General features: G+C 46.9%; 3 protein-coding genes across 7 annotated transcripts in view; 1 reads left to right on the top strand and 2 right to left on the bottom strand.

The window, feature by feature from the left end:
* The window catches only part of SLC4A1AP (solute carrier family 4 member 1 adaptor protein), a 35,660-nt gene extending 29,388 nt beyond the window's left edge, over positions 1 to 6,272 (bottom strand). The window contains exons 1-2 of one of the 4 annotated variants that reach the window (XM_075535291.1): positions 5,209 to 6,272; positions 1,162 to 1,357 (exon numbers count right to left, since the gene is read on the bottom strand). In XM_075535291.1, coding sequence (XP_075391406.1) covers positions 1,162 to 1,357; positions 5,209 to 5,874 — 862 coding nt within the window. In that variant the 5' untranslated portion in view covers positions 5,875 to 6,272. The remainder of the gene's footprint in view (positions 1 to 1,161; positions 1,358 to 5,208) is intronic. The other 3 variants (XM_075535289.1, XM_075535292.1, XM_075535290.1) reach the window with 3 other exon arrangements.
* SUPT7L (SPT7 like, STAGA complex subunit gamma) lies at positions 6,125 to 15,850 on the top strand. 2 transcript variants are annotated; one of them, XM_075535294.1, is made up of 5 exons: positions 6,125 to 6,408; positions 8,710 to 9,321; positions 11,409 to 11,733; positions 12,506 to 12,743; positions 13,585 to 15,850. In XM_075535294.1, exons 2-5 carry the CDS (start codon positions 8,906 to 8,908, stop codon positions 13,845 to 13,847), a joined length of 1,242 nt encoding a protein of 413 aa, XP_075391409.1. In that variant the 5' UTR covers positions 6,125 to 6,408; positions 8,710 to 8,905; the 3' UTR covers positions 13,848 to 15,850. The 2 variants fall into 2 exon arrangements, with proteins under 2 accessions (XP_075391409.1, XP_075391410.1); XM_075535295.1 differs by lacking the exon at positions 6,125 to 6,408 and adding an exon at positions 6,452 to 6,617.
* Positions 15,448 to 18,936, bottom strand: part of GPN1 (GPN-loop GTPase 1) — a 25,313-nt gene continuing 21,824 nt past the window's right edge. The window contains exons 13-14 of the mRNA XM_075535296.1: positions 18,372 to 18,479; positions 15,448 to 17,211 (exon numbers count right to left, since the gene is read on the bottom strand). Coding sequence (XP_075391411.1) covers positions 17,126 to 17,211; positions 18,372 to 18,479 — 194 coding nt within the window. The 3' untranslated portion in view covers positions 15,448 to 17,125. The remainder of the gene's footprint in view (positions 17,212 to 18,371; positions 18,480 to 18,936) is intronic.

Below are 18,936 nucleotides of genomic sequence, written 5' to 3'. Positions count from 1 at the left end.
TTCGACGGCTACTTTTCGTCTCCTCAGTCTGACTCAAGACCCTTCTGCTTCTAAATTGGTAGTTTTATGAAGATCTAAGTCAGTGCTGCCCAATAGAAACATGAAAGCTGTATGTCATGTTATGAATATGATATTGCACATTCTTTTTTTACTATACATCTTTCAAAATCAGTGTGCATTTTACACTGATAGCACCTATTTGGATTACCAAATATACTCGAGTATAGGCCAACCCGAATACCTGCCAAGGCACCTAATTTTACCACAAAAACTACATAAAACGTGCTGAAAAACTCGACTTATACATGAGTATATGCAGTACCAACATCTCAAGTGCTTGAAAATCACGTGTGGCCAATGTCTACCCGAGTAGACAGAACAGGCTGAGGTCCTCAGCGACGGCGCCTTTCTCTGAAACCTTAATGCAGCATGGGGGAGGAACTTACGCTCCTAGCGTCTGCTTGGCGTCGCTGAAAGAACCGAGCAACAGGAATGGGAAGATTCCGGAGTGTACACCAACATTCACAGAGGCCACGACCCAGTCTGACGACACACCCAAAGCCAGAGGGAAAGAAAAGGTATTTGACTGTCCCCCTCTGGGACCACTATGATAACCAGGCAGCCATTTAAAGTTTTTCTCCTGCAGAGAACTTATTTTGGGGGCATTTCAAATGATTGTGGGCCACAGAAACCACCCAGTAGCCTAATGTCAGTGGATCTCAGAAAGGGAGGCGATTTCAATCATTCCTGTTGAAGTAGGCCCACAGTTACTTTCTACTGTCTCTTCTTCTCCTTACGTCTCATTGTAATGAGCCTCTATTGAGCCATTTGTTTTCAAAAGTAAAATGACCTCCCTGTATGCGCGCAGAGGAACTGCTCAAATTGACCCTATATATTTTCTTCTTTTGCGTGTTTTTAACCAGTACTTAACAAATGCTTTCTTAATAGGGTTCTTGTCTTTGCAACTGTGCATTAGGGCCGTTATCTCCCTTTTAATATTCTTACCTCTGAACAGCCATCCTTCAAAATCAGTTTTTATTTTACAGAAAGATACACTTGCCCTATCTGCTGGAATTATGAAAAGTGATATGAAATACCTGTCAGGGGACGTAAGTAGTAAATCTAAAATGTTAACCTCTGGCAGCAAGTGCAATCTCTTACCCATTCCCCAGGTGCAGCCGATTTCATCATCCTGACTACTCGGATTCCTCTGTGCTTCGGTGGCGTCCGGATCCTCCTCTTCATCTGAGTCTTCTCCTAACATCTTCTTTTCCAACAGCAGTTGTTGTTGCTTACGTAATTCCTTCAACTGCGTTACCGTTAACTCAGATTCTGCCTCTTGGTCTTCCTCTGGTCCCTGGTGAATCCAGTGAAAACATCCACTCAGATTTTACAATTATGGAAGTCACTTTCAAAAATAAGGCTATCTGTCTGAGGGGCCGGCCCTAATCCCAACTACGTGGGCACCTGGCCCTCCCCCCAGAAGAATTTATTTCAGAGGACAGCACTGAAGCTGCAGCTCAGGGAGAGGGACATGTCTGATCAGAGCACACGGGAGCAAATGAAGGTGGAGGAATTGAGAGTGGAGCACATCTGGCCCACCAAGCCTTTGAGGACGATATTCTGGCTCAGAGCAGCCAATCCACAGAAAAGACCACATGGCCAGCCCCACTATGAGACCTGACATCCCTCACTGACCCATAGCCCTACAGGGGACAACATTGGAGACACCACACCGAGGCAAATCACTAAGGGTGTGGAACAGAACAGCGAGGGGAACAGAGCAACAAAGTCCCCAGGGAATACTAAAAATAGACTTTGGAGCCTTGGCTTGGCACCCCATCAGACTCTACCGGAAAAGACTCCTAAAGGCCAACAAACAGTCCTTGAACTAACTACAAGCTTTTCTTTTGTACTGTTTTTTGTCATTGGCTTTTTGTTGTTTTGTTTTCTTAAGTCGCTTGGTTTTGCTCTGTCTTGTTTTTTTGCATATTATTATCTCTGCAGGTCTGTCAAAATAAGATAGGCTGGATGAACAATCTGGAGAAGAAAACAATGGGACCGACAGTTCTGGGGAGACATGGGAGAGGAGGAGGTGGGGGGAAAGAAAGTGGTGTTAACAAACTCAGGGACAAGGGAACAACATGATCCAAATCGGTGGTGGGGAGGGTGTAGGAGGCCTGGTAAGGTGTGACCAAAGGTAATGTAACTGAGAGGAATTACTGAAACCCAAATGAAGGCTGAGCATGATAGTGGGATAAGAGGAAAGTCAAAGGAAATAGAAGAGCTAGGAGGTAAAGGGCATTTATAGAGGTCTAAATACAGGCATGTACATATGTAAATATATTTATATATGGTGATGAAGAAATAGATATATGTACATATATTTATAGGTTTAGTATTAAGGTAGCAGGACATTGGGCCTCCACTCAAATACTCCCTCAATGCAAGAATACTTAGTTCTATTAAACTGGCATTCTATGATGCTCACCTTCCTGATACAATCGCTGAAGACAAAGAGGGTGCATAAGCAAATGTAAAAAAAGCTGATGGTAGGCTATCAAAAGATACAACAACAAAGCCCACATGGAAGAAGCACCCCAGCCTGTGTGATCACGAGGTGCCGAAGGGATCAGTTATCAAGCATCAAAGAACAAAAAAATCATATCACTGAGAATGAGGGGGAGTGCAGAGTGAGGACCCAAAGCCATTCTGTAGGCAACTGGACATCCCCTTATGGAAGGGTCACGGGGAAGAGACAAGCCAGTCAAGGTACAGTGTAGCAATGATGAAACATACAACTTTCTTCTAGTTCCTAAATGCTTCCTCCCCTCACCCACCCTCCTCTCCATCACGATTCAAATTCTACCTTACAAATCTGGCTAGACCAGAGGATGTACACTGGTACAGATAGGAACCGGAAACACAGGGAATCCAGGATAGATGATCCCTTCAGGACCAGTGGTGAGAGTGGCAATACTGGGAGGGTAGAAGGAGGGTGGGGTAGAAAGGGGGAACCGATTACAGGGATCAACATATAACCTCCTCCCTGGGGCACAGACAACAGAAAAGTGGGTGAAGGAAGATGTTGGACAGTGTTATGACAAAATAATTTATAAATTATCAAAGGTTCATGAGGGAGGGGGAAGCAGGTGGGGAGGGGAAAAATGAGGAGCTGATGCCAGGGGCTTAAGTGGAGGGCAAATGTTTTAAGAATGATGAGGGCAATGAATGTACAAATGTACTTTACACAATTGATGTATATATGGATTGTGATAAAAGTATGAGCTCCCAATAAAATCATTAGAAAAAAGGCTCTCCGTACAAAAGCCTGGTATTAAGAACAATGATCCCTCCCTAATTAAAAACAACTCTTAGATAAAGAGAGTTATGGGGAAAGTTTAAATAATTAGATCAGGAATAACTAACCTACAGAATGCAGACAGCACACATTTATTGAATCCAAGCTGCCTCCTGTCAATGATGTCAATGGCAACTAATCATTTAAAAATGTTCCTTGGGTTAACACCCTACCACAGCAGTTCTCAACCTGTGGGTCGCAATCACTTTGGGGGTGTCAAACAACCCTTTCTCAGGGGTTGCCCGATTCATCACAGTAGCAAAATGACAGTGATGAAGTAGCAACAAAAATAATGCTAAGGTTGGCGGGGGGTGGGGGGGGGTGGGGGGGGGGCACCACAACGTGAGGAACTTTATTAAAGGGTCATGGCATCAGGAAGGTTGGGAACCACTGCCCTACCAGGAAGATAGTTTGGAGTTCATACTTAAAACACTATATGCTAAGTATCTTAAAAGTCATAATATTGGGAAAATCCGTTTTTACCTGTTTTTCCCCTTCCACTTTGTGAAATAAGCTCCCACTAGCAATGTCTCCTTTCCTCTTTGGGGAAATTTGTTTGAACTCGGGTTAGTCAGTGGATCTGAAGTTCCTCCATCTGAGGCTGTGACAAATTATTAAGTTTTATCTAGAACTGGGTTTTCTAATAAATTGAACCACTTACACCAAAAATTGCTATACACAATTGGGAATGGATTATTAATTTCAAAAAATCATGGAAAAATGGAATTAAAAGATGATAAAATTTTTCTATGAACTTTTTTTTAAAAAACCCTAGTGCAAACCCTTCTAAGATCCAAATCTTGAGAAAGGACACATCCCTGAGTACCTGAAACTGTCAGCACCTCCACCTTCCTAAGGAGGCCCTTTGGGTGCTCAGATAGCTCTCTCAAACTCACCCAGGTAAACATACCCTATTAGATGACATCACAAGGTAAAGTCTCTACCATTAGTAAGAAACAGCTTCTACTTGATTGGAGGTCAAGTCTATGGCTGAACCAAAAGGATTCTTTGCTCTCTGCTCAGAGTTTGCCTCCTAACTCAGATTTGGTGAGGCCTTTGTGGGGTTAGGATATCTAGTTCCAAACCTTCAATTCACACACACTCCCCACGAAAAAAAACAAGACACACCAAAAGCACTTCAACGACTGTCACCGAGTCAATTCAGATGTATCAAACTCGTAATGTAAGCCCATTTTAAATCTAGGATATTTTGTTCATTAACTGAAAAAGGATTCCAAACCTCCTAGTCATCAAATCGTCCATATTTTGTTAGAGCAACCTTTCTTAGTTTAGGCATTTCAAAAAGCAAATGGTAATATATTCAAGTTTGTAGAGAAAAATCTTCATGCTATGTTTTTAAGTTTTGGTATTGGAAGAATGATCGCATCCTAGCGAGACTAGGGAAATAATCCAAATTGGGGGGGGGTATTGTTAAAAGATAGTGCACCTAATTTAAATCTTAGCTTTTTCATCAACTAGAAATTGGTAATAAAGACCGTTTGGGGAAGAGGAAAAATAATCAGATTAGCCATCACTAGCCTATAGCATGCACCCTTAATAAATCATCTAACAGTTTGTGCTGTAAATGGGCCGATCAAAACTGTAATGTGAGGAGAGCATCCCTTCTGCGAAAGGCTCCCTGTTCAAAGGCGGCTTTCCGGCTTAATAAAACCTTTTAACTAGAATGGAGCTCTTGATCAGATTCACCACCACCACCCACCACCCCACCCCGCAATAGAAGTCATCGGGTTCTTCCATTTCTAGAGTCGTTGATGGGGACAATATCCTTCCTCGGCGCAGGTTTACGGGGCTCGGGCGCCCTGCAACTTTGGGGTTTTCGGATTTACCTGCAGGATGAAGAGCCGGGTGCTGCCTCCAAAGCGAAGAACGTGTCCCACGTGGACCCGACAATAGGTGTGGGGAGGGATGCGGGTTTTGTTGAGGAAAGTGCCGTGAGTGCTTCCCAGATCGTAGAGATAGAAGCCGGGCCCGGGCCCGGTACCGTCTCCGTCGGCGCTGGACACCCGGTGCTGCAGCACGGCGTGGTACCTAGACACCGAAGGGTGCTCCAGGCACACGTCGCAGGTCGGCAGCCGCCCGAAAAGGCAGCGGCTCGTGCCTTTCAAGCTGCGGGTGCCAAGGATGGCGCCGCCCTTCAGGGTCTCCAGGCTGTAGGGGACCGTGGCCGGCCCGCCCCACGGCGGCTCTTGATAGGCAGGCGCCCGGGCCGGGCTACTGGAGGGAGAAGCGGCTGTCGGGGGTCGCGGGGCCTCCTCCTGTGGACCCCGGGTCGCCCCGCTGTCCGGCCCGGCAGGTGGAACTTGAGGCTCCTCGGAATCCGGGTTCAGCGGCGCCGCGGGCCCCTCTTTCTTCGCTTCCTCGGCATGGCAGGGACTGGTGACCGAGGCTCTCCCCCGCGCTGCAGCCGGTGGCACGGGCAAGGACGGCTTCTTGAAGTCGCTGTTGAGTTCCAGCGGAGCTGGCGGCTCCGGCGGAGTGGGCCGACCAGCCATCCTCGACCGGGTGACGTCTCGAACTCCGTCCCCGGGAAACGCCACCCCGCGGTCACAACGTTCCTCTTCGCGCTTCCTTCTCCCCCGACGTCCTTCGGCTTCTTTGGAGACGAGGGTGGCGTGGCGTCTTCACGAGTCTGAACGTCCGGGTGGGTCCGGTAACACGGAAAGGTGGGAGTACGAGAAAAAGGAGTCTTCGGAGGCCGGGGAACATCTTTGCCAGGTGGACCAGGCTCTAGGAATCACTTCCTGTGTGAGAAGAAGTGCTTCCGGCAGGCTTGGCCCAGCTCAACAAATCGGCCTTCCAGGCCAGGTGGATGGCTGTCGTTTTCTGGGCCTGAGTCCAGTGCGACCGTGGAGGGTGAGCCCTCCCAGCACGTCGGCAGGTGCACCCCTCCCCGCCTCCCGCTGCCCGGGTCTCGGGGAACCCGAGGACGGTGGTGGGCGCCCCGCTGACGGCGCCGGAGGACCCCCCCCCCCCGCGGGGACGTTGCTCGTCGGCTCTTCGCCACCTTCCTCGCTCTTCCCGTGACGGTAGGCGGGCTGTTTCCTTTGCTTCCTTCATTCTTGTATTCTTTCCGGAACCGGTTATGGAGGCAGCATGACTGAAGGGTTAGGAGGGTGGGGCGTGTTCCCTCTTTAAGGATTCGTGCCCGGGAGCAGCAGCGCCAAGGCACCAACTCCAAGTTCGAAAAAAGAGAAGTTCACTGGAAGGTGACACTCGCGGGGAGACAGCCACGCAGGTTGTCTTGATGGTGTTTACTTTGAAATCAGAATACTTGTAGCGTATATACTGTTTACTCTGGAATTCACTCTGTGGGTAGTGTAGGGGGTGGAGTCAAGTAGGGGGTGGAGTCAAGTGCAGATGTTTTACATGAACTCAACGTTTCAGGATAATCACAGGAAACACTTGCTGACCATGAGCACGCAGACAGAACGATAAGGTTCTTTTAAGTCTTAGGTCTACCTCAGGGTGTCCCAAATGACTCGCCAGATAGCAGGATTTCGCCTTTTGGTCACTAGCAATCTGGCAAATAAAGAGGAGATTCGCAGGCTCTTCCAAGAGATGTCCATTCCCAACCTGTTTGCCCCTGAGCAGTGTAGCAAGTTAGAAACATCCCAAAGGGATCTTGGTGAGGGTCAAAGGAAGGATGCTGTCAATGTGACCACAGTATGTAAAACTTATAGTGCCCAGAGGCTGTAGCTCAACTCTCTTTCCTCCATGGCCACTTGGGCTGTGGGGCAAGACACTGAGCCTCTGTTTCCACATCTGAAAAAAATGTGGAATAATCGTAATAATAATAGGATCTACTTAGTATGGTTATTGGGAGAATTGAATTCAACTCTAAAGACCAAGCGTGGCATTTAGTAAGCAGGCAGTCAGTGCTATATGTGACTGCGTGCTGGACACTGTACTAAGACAATGGCCATGAGGACTAGGGGAGAGAATCTGCTTGTAATGTAGGTCTCCTTAAAATGCCTCCCGTGATGGGGACGTGCAGAATGCCATGAGAAGGTCCTGAAAGGAGATAGACGCTGTCACATGAAGTGATGGGAGTGGGTGACTGAAAGCATGCTTGGGAATGAAGTCTGCCAAGGAGGTGAGGGGTAGCAAGACATTTCTGGCAGACACCGCAGAGCTTAAAGAGTCACTAGTGGAAGGGTGTGCCTTTCGATCCATCGTTAGAACGAACATGGTCACTTACCCCCCAGGAAGCTCCTCGGTGCTTGCGATTGACTACACCCGTGCCTCTAGATCCACACTAAGGCTTCCTTCCACGTTGAACTGTTCTGTCTGTTTCTCTCCCTCCCCTCAGGACAGGGGGGTCCATGATCAGTAGTGGCCACCACACAGAGTGCCCGGCACTCTGTAAAAGTTTGTTGGACTTGAGGAGACATATAGAAATTGGGAAACGGTGGGTTGGAGCCAGAGTGTGATTTCTGTTTAATGCCAAGCCCTAAAACTTTGACTGGTTTTTCTCCAGTAGGCAGCAAGAAGCCATTAAAAACTCAAAAAGCCATTTTAAAATTCAGGTCTAGGGAGACGCCGGATAGGGCAAGATATGACAAAATAATAATGTATAAATTATCAAGGGCTCGTGAGGGAGGGGGGACCAGGGAGGGAAAGGAAAAAAGAGAACTTGATGCAAAGGGCTTAAGTGGAGAGCAAATGCTTTGAAAATGATTATGGCAAAGAATGTACAGATGTGCTTTATACAATTGATGTATGTATATGTATGGATTATGATAAGAGTTGTATGAGTCCCTAATAAAATGTTTTTAAAAAAACTCAAGTCTGAGTTTTCAAAATACTAAGGCTAGCAGAAATGTGGAGAACAGATTAGACACAATGGAGACCGGAAGAAGAGGTCAGAGTGAGGAGGCTACGGAAGTGCTTCAGACTCTTTTCTGTGCCCCATGCCCGTTGAAAGCATAAAGCCATTATGTTATTTCTTCATGAACTTTCCCGCCAGGACAAGAGAAAAGGTTCCCGTGCTTGACAAGCACAATGTAAGAACCACTATGACTCATCTGTAGCCCGAATTCTTTTCCCCCTGCTGACTTAGGACAAGTGTGTCAAGGTCCTCTATTAAGAAAGACTCCAAGCCTCAGAGTTAAGCACCATCCCTTGCAACATGCTCAGGATTGGGCATACTGGGAGTTCTAGCGATGAGTTAGAGGTTGATGGAAAACCATCTAGGCCCTACCACCCCAGATAGCATCCCAGCTACTACTATACCATTGACCCAAAGTCCACCCTTGGTTCAGTGCGGTAGAAAGGATCTCTGTGATCATGGTGACGGGAAGTGAATCACCTTTCTCTTTTTTTTCCAGAGAGAACGTCTGTGGGCCTACAGTTTTGCTGACGCTGACACTCATCACGTGATCTTTAACTGCCTAATTCTTCTGTCAATAGTTCGCACACTTTTTTTTTTAACCACGAAAGCCTTTGGTTGTCAGAGATTTAAAAGCACGACTTTCAGGATATCATTTACATTTAACCCGGAAGCGCTTCCTTTCATAGTCCAAAATGTTGAGATACTGGGGTGAGATACCGATCTCATCAAGCCAGACCAATCGAAGTTCCTTTGATTTGCTCCCTCGCGAATTCCGTCTGGTGGAAGTCCATGACCCACCCTTGCACCAGCCCTCAGCCAACAAGCCCAGGCCTCCTACCGTGCTGGACATCCCCTCCTCTGAGCCCTGCAGCCTCACCATCCATACGATCCAGCTGATCCAGCACAGCCGCCGTCTGCGCAACCTCATCGCCACCGCGCAGGCTCAGAGCCAGCAGCAGACAGAAGGCATCAAGACTGAAGAGAGTGAACCTCTTCCTGCCTGCCCCGGATCCCCTCCTCTCCCTGATGACCTCCTGCCTTTAGACTGCAAGAATCCCAATGCCCCATTCCAGGTCCGGCACAGTGATCCAGAGAGTGACTTTTATCGGTAAGAGCAGGCGTGATTTTCTCAACCACTCTTCCCCACATTCCTGTGAAGCGTGTCATAGCATTGCCATTCTCCTCACAACGTGGCCAAAGTTGCTCAGATAATTAGCAGGAAGTATAGACTTGAACCCCATCGCCTCCTAGACTGAGATAATAAATTTCTGTTCATTAAAATAGGGAGGGGGAAAAAAGGAGGAAGGCAGAAAGAATACAGTCTCTGCTCCTGGCTCTGCCTTCTTGATGGTAGTAGATCTGATCCCCTCTTAATTTTTGATGCCACACCTACTGAGTGTCAAGCCCTTCACTAGAAGCAAAATAACCCCCGAGTATATAAAGCAAGCCTCATGGCTCTTCCAGTCTATCTGTGGGTTTGAAGGAGCCGGGTATGCACCAACTGCAAAGTTGACTGCAACATCAGCGGTTCAAACCCACCAGTCATTCTGTGAAAGAAGAAGAGGCTGTGTGCTCCATGAACCCTGAACTGGTAGAATTAAGGGTGTGAGGAGTCCTGGGGACACAGTGGGTAAGTGCTCAGCTGCTAAACAAAAGGTCGGCGATTCAAACCCACCAGCTTCTCTGCGTGAGAAACAGGAGGCTGTCTGCATTCTTAGGCTTACAGCCTCAGGAAACCCCTCAGAGCAATTCTCCTCTGCCGCCAGGCTTACTATAGTCAAAACCAGCTGACCACAGTAGGGGTTTTTTGTTTGTTTATGAGGTCTTAGTCTTATTAGCTACTTGTGAAGTCTTTTGTGTTTGACCTTGGGACTTGGTCCTGGGAAATGATGTGTAAACATGAAAAGTGACTTGGAAATCAAGTTTCTTGTTTGTGCTATTTTTATCTACATATTTCCTTTACTGGAAGGAAGTGAAGGAGAGTAGGCATGTCCAGGATACATTATTAAAGGCTAGTTGAAAGTTGAGCGTTGCTGGTGGTACTGTGGGTTAAGCGATGGGCCACTGTCTTAAGGTCAGCATTTCAGACTCAGCAGCTACTCCACGGGAGAAAGATGAGACTGTGCTCCCATAAGGACGTAGTCTCAGGAACCTGTGTAGTTGAGCTCTGTCTGACAGGGTCACCGTGAGTCACCGTCAACTGGATGGCTGAGGACTGGGGCTTTTGCTTTTGAAGTATTTTCTTGGACAGATTGTGATTTATACAGTAGTGATTAGGAGCAAACTGGTGTGTTATGAAGAACATGTGTCAGACCCCACTACTGACTGATAGGCAAAACAGAAATAACTTTGGCAGGTCAAGCCATCTGAACCTCAGTCTCCTCACTGGCCAAATGAATAATAATAGGGACCTTACTTGTTTCACAGACAAGGATTGCCTGAAAACGTTTTCGACGCTGTAAATGATTTAAATTACTCTTTAAAAAATAGGGTTGCCTTCTCAGTTCTAAAAATGGCACCATGTCGTATAAAGGATTTCCTAGTTGGAAGCTCAGATTTCTGAAGTCGTATATTGCCCAGAATGTGAGGAGGTGGTTGTGGGTAATTTGAAATCAAAGCACTGTGGAGCAGTGTGGGTGAAATGTACTGTAAGACGAATCAGATCCTTTCCGGTGTTTAACCCTTTTCCTCTCTGTTCTTGAGTTTTTTATGTTTGCTTCCTGTTTGTGTTTGGTATGATTTTCTGCATTAAATCCAGGATAGGTAAGCCTATACATAGTCACTGGACTAATCATTCCCCAAGGGCGTGGCAGGAAGGCTTGGGGGAAACGAGCCAGCAGCAAATACGAGGAGAAGCTGTTCTGAAATGGATTGTGGCAGGATCACACAGTTACATTGTATGAGATGTGAAGTCTCTGCCAACAAAACCATTAAGAGAAAAAAGTTACTCAGATCCTGAAAGCGCTCAAAATCGAGTTGCTAGGAGGAAGAGAGAGACTTACTTTTTATTGCCTATTTGGTACTGTTTAAGCTTTTCTGTGATAGACATGTGCTGCCTAGTCAAGTTTCCTGTGATCCAGAGAGCTCAGAAATGTATCCCTTGGTCAAACAGGACTTCCCAGGACCGCAAGGACGGAAACTGTCGCTCCTTTGCAAGGACACTCATGATTAACTCTGCCCTGTCTCCACTCGCAGTGGGAAAGGGGAGCCCGTGCCTGAACTCAGCTGGCACTCCTGTCGACAGCTCCTCTACCAGGCAGTGGCCACGATCCTGGCCCACGCGGGCTTCGAGAGCGCTAACGAAAGTGTCCTGGAGACCCTGACTGATGTGGCGCACGAGTATTGTCTCAAGTTCACCAAGCTGCTGCGCTTTGCTGCAGATCGGGAGGCCCAGCGGGGGCAGACTCCCTTCCCCGACATCGTGGAGCAGGTGTTCCATGAGGTCGGCGTCGGCAGCGTGCTCGCCCTCCAGAAGTTCTGGCAGCACCGCATCAAGGACTATCACAGTTACATGCTGCAGGTGAGCGGACCCGGGGGAGGGGTCCGGCACACCACGACTCTGTGGGTTAGGCTGTGGGCTGCTCGCATTCATTTCTCGTAGCCCTGTTCCACTGGGCCTCAGCACTATCTTGGCTAGACCCCAGGGGCCACCTTTAGTCAGTGAAGGACCTCGCACTACTTCAGGAAGAAGCGACCAACAGGTTGGCGGCGTCAGAGAGAAGGCGGCCAGCATGCTTTTACCCAGCAAGGAGTGATGGTGAGCGCCTCTGGGATCAGGCACTGGGGTAAAGACGCGCAGATGGGTAAAGATCAGAACCATTTCAGATCGTGTTCAGCGCTGGGAAAAACAAGCAAATACAGTGAGGTGATACTGCCCAGAGTGGGAGGACACTAATTTTGGGTCAAACCAGAAATATTGACTATGATCAACTCATGTGGCCTAACTCACTGTCCATCTCTCCAAATCTAAAATATGATCAGGAGTGTTCAATACACGGCGGAAGAGCCTTTGCTAATCGACCAGGATTTCATTCATGATACTAGTAAGGTACATACGCCTAGTGTTGGTTTTCAGTCAAAAACGAGTCCTTTCTGATTCACCTCCAACCAGCCTAACGTTATTTTTTTCACTATATACCGTATGCACACACTTCCTTTACATGTCTTTCTCGCTGATCGATGCAAAGCCAACACAGGTTCCTTCCACTGGCAATGGTGGTGGGATAGGCTTTTCAGTAGGATGTAACTTGCTCTTAATATTTCTTGGAAAATGAACTCTTGCTCGCCAACAGATTAGTAAGCAACTCTCTGAAGAGTATGAACGGATTGTCAATCCTGAGAAGGCGGCAGAGGATGCCAAGCCCGTGAAGATCAAGGAGGAGCCTGTGAGTGACATCACCTTCCCAGTCAGCGAGGAGCTGGAGGTGGACCTTGCTTCTGGAGACCAGGCACTCCCCATCGGCGTGCTTGGAGCGCAGAGTGAGCGTTTGCCATCCAACCTGGAGGTCGAAGCTTCGCCACAGGCTTCAAGTAAGAGGAACCTGCATACTCTAACTGTACGAGAGCTGTTGTTCTCGGTATGGGGTGATTTCTGGGGTCACTCTCAGGAAGCGGTTGGACAAAAGGGGGGTGGGCAGGAGAATGGGAGGTCCTAACAGGTAATAGCTTCACTGATCTAAAGCTGTCCACCTTCTTCTCTCTGTCACTGGTGGGAGATCATGAGCACAGCTCTACAGGTATGCTTTAAAATAATTCCTAGTTCAGATCTGTCATCTTGTTGGTCATTGGAGTTGATTTATTTGACACAACTTCTTTCCTTACTGTTCTAAATTGGAGCTCCCTGAAGCATGCACTTCTTTTAAGAGAGCTACCAGATAGGTAGACGAGTATTAATTGCATAAGGGTGTTTGTATCGTGGCTCCGTGGGTTAGACTGTGGACTGCTAACCACAAGATTGGAAGTTCAAATCCATCAGCCACTTCCTGGGAGAAAGATGAGGCCATCGGCTCCATACAGATTGTCCGTCTCAGAAACCCTAAGGAGCAGTTGCTCTGTCCTGGAGGGAGACCCTGTCAGAATCTAATCAATGCCAGAGGGTTTGGTTTGTGTAGTGGGACTTCCATGACTACCCCGATACAATGGGGTGATGGGATGAAATAAGGCTACCCAGCGAACTGGAAGTAGAAAGGCTGATAGTCAGAGTTGGTACCTTGTTGATGATAGGAAAAGTAGACACTTAACCAGATTCTCTAAGTACCCAAAGTACCAGGATCAGAGCGAAAACTGAGCTCAAAGGACCCATCTGCCTTGGCTGCTGTACTGTCTTCTGCCCCGTCTTACCACGAGTATGTTCTATTCACTCTATTTCTAGGTGCAGAGGTAAATGCTTCCCCACTTTGGAACCTGGCCCATGTGAAGATGGAGCCTCAAGAGAGTGAAGAAGGCACCGTCTCTGGGCACGGTGTGCTGGGCAGCGATGTCTTTGAAGAGCCCATGTCAGGCATGAGTGAAGCCGGCATCCCGCAGAGCCCTGAAGACTCAGATAGCAGCTACGGGTCCCACTCCACCGACAGCCTCATGGGGTCCTCCCCAGTCTTCAACCAGCGCTGCAAGAAGAGGATGAGGAAAATATGAGAGAAAAGGGGACTCTTCTGTACGAATGTCCTAAAACATTCTTCAAGAAGCCTTCGTGGACTCATTAGAATGTCTCCATAAACAATGAAACTCAGTGAGTTTTCCCAACGTCAGTGGTACCAAAAAAGGTTGTGCTTTATTTTTGTATTGTTTTTATGGTTTCCCACAGCAACCAAACCACCTTTCACAAACAAAACACAACACTGAAATGGTTATCTGGAAACCAGCGCACTGCGCTGACTCCTATCCTGACTGACCTTTGCTTCCCTAGAGCCATTTCTCTGACATCTGAGAAGACTTACCTGCTTTGAACTCCCCGGCAGGGACATTAGAAGGATTGAGGCGTTTGTGAGCATAAAGGTGTGGTTTTTTGGGGGTTTTTTTTGTTTGTTTTTTAATGTAACTTGTATTTTTGGTTCAAGTCATTGGGAGCCTGATACCTAATAGGAAATAGCTAAACTCTGTACAGATTATCGCTAGTTGCCTTTTCAAACTATCTGCCTATGGATTCTCAAAGGTCTGCCATGACATAGCCTTTTTGCTTACTCAGATTGCTCATTTCCTTCCACTGTCTTACTCTACACTGACTCGGCTTATCCTCACCCCATTTGCCTTTTTATTTCCAGTGACTCAGTCTGTGTCCTTTTTTCTCTATTTCATTGGATTTTCCCTCCTTGATGAATGGTGCCTACAGGAGCTGGCCAAGCAGGCTTGAGCTTACTGCCCTGATTTCTGCTGGGCCATTGGAGAACAGGTCCACGCCTCGGTCAGAGTTCTACTCATGGTGTTTCTACTACTGAATGAGCAGTTGTTGAGATTAACCAGTCACCTTTCTATTTTGTGGAGACGCTTCCAAATGTCTGTGGGGAAATTCCAGGGTCTTTTCATTCCACCTGTCCACGAACATTCTGAAACCCCTCATAGTCACTCACCCATTGGTGCCTGCCCTACATGGCAGCCAAGTGGTTAAGTAAATGATGTTGGACAGCGGTAAGGAGCTGTCGTCGGCAAATGTGTGCTGTGCCTTGGTGAGACACTGGCATGTTATGTTTTGGGGTTTGTTTTTGCTTTCTGTTGCTGGATTCAAGTCTTAACAAGATGTAGACTACTTTAAGAGACCAAAAACCAAGACATAACTTATTAACATGATTGCCTTAAATGTACTAGGGATTGAGAATAAACAAATTCCACCCCCCCCCCAAAAAAAAAAACCTCTTCTGATTTCGGTAATCTGTAGATTTGTTAATCATATTATCCTACATGCTTAGCTCACTTATCTAAATCTTAATTGTTCCTATCTTTGTTTCCCCTTGTTTATTAGTGAAAGCAGCCAGCAGGCAGGCAGTTTCCAGAAATAATTTATGTAATCAGCAAACATTTACTGAGTACCTATGTACCTGGTATGTGCACGGTCCGTGAGAAAGACACCAAGATGATTCACACTCCATGTCTGCAGACTCTCATGGTGTGCATAGCACAGGGGAGTTAAATACTTACTCTGTAAGAAAGAAGTGTACAAAAGCACTAAAACTACCCATGTTCAGAGTTTGTTTTTTGTGAGTGTGCAAATTGTTTTTAAACCAAAGGTATCCACTAGGCATAACATGAAAATACTTCATAGTAAATGAACTTTATTGTTTAGAATATTTAGAGACTAGGCACCAGCAGATGGAGATTAGGGTCCTTTGATCAGGTTATTTTGAGGACTGGTACCTGAGAATCAAGGGCCTGGAATTATGCCAGGGCTGAGCTGCTTATTAGATACTGCTGGGCCCCACCCTCGGTTTGGCTTCACAGGGTACAAGAGCAGGGCCTAGCAACGTGCATTTCTACAAGTTCCCAGGTGATGCTGACGCTTCCTAATCCAGGGATGAGTGCTTTTGAGAATCCCAGAGAGACAGACCGTAAGTTCCCAAGTTATTTGACCTGCCACCACCATTTAGGGGGAATTACTCAGGGCCCCTACAATTAAAAACTTTATACTATAGCCCATAATCCAGGATAAAGGGTAGGTTTCTGCTTTTGTAGCCCCCCTGATGGTTGTAAGTTTGGCTGCGATCCACACAACGGGCAGTTTGAAACCTCCAGCAGCCCCAAGGGAGAAAGACTGGGCTTGCTACTCCTGCAAACAGTGTCCCAGAACCCCACAGGGGACAGCACTGAGTCAGCACTGACTCAATGGCAGCGAGTTTGGATCAGTTCAGTGCCCCTCAGGGAGTGATACTGTCCAACTAGTCTAGATAGCTTCTAGAACAGTGGTTCTCAACCTGGGGTCATGGCCCCTTGAGGGGTCAAACAACCCTTTCACAGGAGTCCTCTAAGACCGTCTCCAGGCAGAGACCCCACATATGGGTCACCACCACATCATCAGGAGGGTGAGAGCCACTATTCTAGAAAGAACTACTGTTTTAAGACACCATCAAAAATGTGGAGGTAGGCCCACCTTACCATGGCTGTGAAACGGGGCATGCACATGGCCCAAATCCATGATGGCATTAAGTAAACCAACAAAACGTTCAACAGCGCAAACAATACGAACAGCCTGGCTGCGTGCCTGGTCGCTAGATATGTATGCACACGGGGTTGTTAAACATCACCCCTCCTTTAGACAGGTCTGGACATGTGGCTTTAAGCCTCCCTACTGAACAGGACACATCTATTTGCAATAATAGAATTTTCCAATCTGAAATTACAACAGGTCAGTTTATAAACTGAAAAACATTTTATCCAAGTCATCAAGAGGTTGCTTCTGCTTTAATCCGGTCTCCAACAGCCCTGGAGTCACATTTCAGACCAACATGGACTGGTTGCCAAGGGGACTCCACTGCCCCTGAGCAAGCTTAGTCTCCCCCTCCCCCTTGCTCCTAACAGGAGAGGAATTCATAGTGTAGGATCTAGAGCAAGGTGCCAGGAAAGTAGAAGCTGCAGATCCAACCAAAAAGATTTGAAGTCAACAGAGTAACAGAGCTCTCTCATCCACCTGTCCATCAGCAGCAAAAGGTATTTGAATTCTAAATAATACACTTGCAGCCTTTTCAGGCCTCAAGGGACACAGCTCCCAAGAGCATCCAAGGTGCATCCTTGTCTGAGGGAAAGTGAAGAGAAAGCAGCGTCTGCCTTCCAGTGGCAAGGGTCTTCCATCCTGGCTTCATCCAAGTCGCGGCAATCTCAGTAAGGAACCTGTGTCCACCCCGCCAGGGCAGGAGAGTGCCTGCTGCGTAGAGTTCAAAATCTTACACTTCAAGGAACTACTGACGAAGTATTTCCTCCAGTCTTGCCTATTTGTTGTTTTTCTTCCAGTACTGTGCCATTGATTCTTGCATAAAATTCTGGAACGATGGCTCCTCCCGGCTTTCCTCTGTAACTGAAGGGGAGAAAGATGACGAATGCTTTGTCAGTCTACCAGACAGATCGGCTACGAAACAAAAGTGCTCACTGCTGGCAAAGAAACATGCAGTTAGCTAACTGTGTAGCCCAAAATGTAGTTTCTTTACTCCTGAGCAGGGAGCACACTTTCCCCAGAGGAATCAATAAGGCGGTCCCCGTCCTAAGGTACATTTTCCCAGGAGCAACGAAAGGTCCTCACAAAGACCTTCTTGTGAATACTGATGGCACCTTCATTCGTCATGGCTGAAACCTGGAAACAATCTCAACGTCCTGCAACTAGTGAATGGATAAACTGTGGCACATCCAAATCATGGAATATTACACAATAAACTCAAGCAAAACACCCACTCAAAAGCATTTTGCTCTTCATGAGACAAAGTGCATGCAAACTTTCGAAAGGATGGGGAAAAATATTTGCTGAGTGAAAGACGTGAAATGCAAAAAGCCAAATACTATGTGGTTCTTAGATTAAATTCTGAAAAAGGCAAGAGTAGGCACAGAGAGCAGAACAAGCATTGCCCGGAGCTGTGTAAAGAGAGGGAGGAACTTTCTGGGGTAAGGTTTACTATTTCTAAATTATACATCAATAAATCTGACTAAATGAAGCAATGTATTCGTCAGCATACAGGAGTAAGGAAGCACTGCTCCTGGTTGTACGAGGACCAAAATCTTAGGGTTATTTCAAGAAATGGGTTCGTTCATAGCCCATAAAAGCATGGCAAGTAGAATGCTGATTGGTAGCCAGAGCCCAGCCATCCGCACTGTTACAACCCTTTCTGACTGGTTGAGGACTATTGATGAGAAAGGGCTTCATAAAGTTCATGAAACATGGAAAGAAAAGAATGTAATATTTCCAAGAACTTTTAAAAGTTCCCTCATATATTCCTGAAACAATAGCAAAACCCACAAACCGGAATCCTGAACTCCTCAAATTGAGTGAGGCTCAAAAGATGAGATGACGTAAGACCAATAAAAGCCGGTCCACACATTAATGTGAATCCCTCCCTTGGAAGGCTGACAACTTCCATCCTCAGTGCTGTTTCCTCTGCTCTCCTCGCTGCTGGCTGCATGTTTCCTCCCAAAAGAGGCTTCTGAGCACTTACTGTGGGGTCAGGATACCCCTCGGGCTCTGCTCACCTCTGTGATCAATGTCATCGGTGTCACTGTCTGCTTCCTCATCCTCCTCATCCAAGGTTCCTCGGGTCAAGATCAAGTCAGAAGGGTCCATCGCAGAAGATACGCTGTCTGGAGAAAACACACGTCGTGACTACATCACTCCACACACAAAAAAAGTCATTTTAAATCAGTCATTACCATTATAATTTGACAAGGTAAAAGCATTTGTGATTAAATACAAGTGCATGACCACTCTATTCAAGAACTTGAGAAATCTGAGAGCCCTTCGTGTGCTGGGGAGGGAGTGCGATGGAGGATTAAGGATGGCCTAAGGCAGCAACCTCATGAGCAGTTTTACAGGGGCCCCTGAGGCTCTGAGAAAGGATAACACAGGGCATGCGGCTCAACTAAGAAGTAAGCCTCTCCAATAACTTTTTCCTCAGATTCACTGAGAATGCCCCGACAGAAGGGGAGTTAGCCAGTTATGAATGTAGCAGGCCCTTTGTGGCAGATTTAATATTTGCCATTTGGCGTATGCATGAATGTTCCCTGGGCCCATGACACAGAGAAATTGAGATTAAGGAGA

The sequence above is a fragment of the Tenrec ecaudatus genome, chromosome 17 (genome assembly GCF_050624435.1).
Source record: "Tenrec ecaudatus isolate mTenEca1 chromosome 17, mTenEca1.hap1, whole genome shotgun sequence".
Taxonomy (NCBI): Eukaryota; Metazoa; Chordata; class Mammalia; order Afrosoricida; family Tenrecidae; genus Tenrec; species Tenrec ecaudatus.
The sequence above is the reverse complement of the archived record's forward strand: the minus strand, read 5'-3'. Positions and strand labels throughout refer to the sequence as shown.